This window comes from Malurus melanocephalus, unplaced genomic scaffold (assembly GCF_030028575.1).
Source record: "Malurus melanocephalus ecotype Western Australia unplaced genomic scaffold, MMel_1.1 scaffold_2385, whole genome shotgun sequence".
Taxonomy (NCBI): domain Eukaryota; kingdom Metazoa; phylum Chordata; class Aves; order Passeriformes; family Maluridae; genus Malurus; species Malurus melanocephalus.
This window is the reverse complement of record NW_026625617.1, coordinates 2,014-3,138: the sequence shown is the minus strand read 5'-3', so window position 1 is coordinate 3,138 and position 1,125 is coordinate 2,014. Positions and strand designations below refer to the sequence as shown.

General features: G+C 42.4%; 1 protein-coding gene across 1 annotated transcript in view; it reads right to left on the bottom strand.

Moving 5' to 3' along the window:
• NOP53 (NOP53 ribosome biogenesis factor) overlaps positions 1 to 1,125 on the bottom strand; it is a 4,245-nt gene that overhangs the window by 2,089 nt on the left and 1,031 nt on the right. The window contains exons 2-4 of the mRNA XM_057388724.1: positions 1,052 to 1,118; positions 137 to 213; positions 7 to 25 (exon numbers count right to left, since the gene is read on the bottom strand). Of these exons, the coding sequence (XP_057244707.1) occupies positions 7 to 25; positions 137 to 213; positions 1,052 to 1,118 (163 nt within the window). The remainder of the gene's footprint in view (positions 1 to 6; positions 26 to 136; positions 214 to 1,051; positions 1,119 to 1,125) is intronic.

The following is a 1,125-nucleotide window of genomic DNA, read 5'->3' as shown; positions in this document are numbered from 1 at the left end:
TTTCACCCGGTACCTCCTCTTAAATCTGGGAAAAAACAGCAGGAATTGGGTCAAAATAGAGCCCATCCCATAAATTTTGGGATTTTTCCTCAATTTTGGGGTCCCAGCCCCAATTTTGGGGTTTCCCCTCACTCACTTGGCTCTTTCCCGGGGCTCGATCATGTTCCTCCTCTGGAGGCTCTTGAAGCGATCCCGGAGCACGTTCCCTTCAGGCTGAAATTTTGGGATATTCCCAAAGTTTTTTTGGGATATTCCCAAAGTTTTTTGGGTTTTTTTTGGGGTTTTCTGGGTTTTTTTTGGATATTCCCAAAAAGTTTTGGGGTTTTTTTGGGATATTCTCAAAGTTTTTTAGGGTTCTTTTGGTTTTTTTGGGGTTTTTTTGGGATATTCTCAAAGTTTTTTTGGGATATTCTCAACGTTTTTTGGTTTTTTTTGGATATTCCCAAAGTTTTTTGGGTTTTTTTTTTGGATATTCCCAAAGTTTTTTGGTTTTTTTTGGGGTATTCCCAAAGTTTTTTGGGGTTTTTTGGGATATTCTCGAAGTTTTTTTGGGATGTTCCCGAAGTTTTTTTGGGATGTTCCCGAAGTTTTTTTGGGGTTTTTTGGCATATTCTCAAAGTTTTTTTGGGTTTTTTTTGGGATATTCCCAAAGTTTTTTAGGGTTTTTGGGATATTCTCAAAGGTTTTTGGGTTTTTTTGGGATATTCCCAAAGTTTTTTGGGGTTTTTGGGATATTCTCAAAGGTTTTTGGGTTTTTTTGGGATATTCCCGAAGTTTTTTTGGGGTTTTTTAGGGTTTTTGGGATATTCCCGAAGTTTTTTGGGGTTTTTTGGGATCTCAGGGACCCCACCCCAAGCCCAGCACCCTCAGCCCCCGGGGTCTCGTTCACACAACAAAACCCCGGAACCCCCAAATCCTTCACATTCCCAAATTTGGGAATTCTCATAGCGCAAGGATGGGTCTCATCACRGGGTGCTGGGAGCCCAAAAAWYCMMAAAAAWTCCCAAAAATGGGGATTTTCCACCCAAAAAACCCCAATGGGAGCACCCACCCGGAGGCTCCGCAGGGATTCCGGGAGTTCCTCGCTGAGCTTCACCTCTGGGCCGGGATCCTCATACCTGGAAT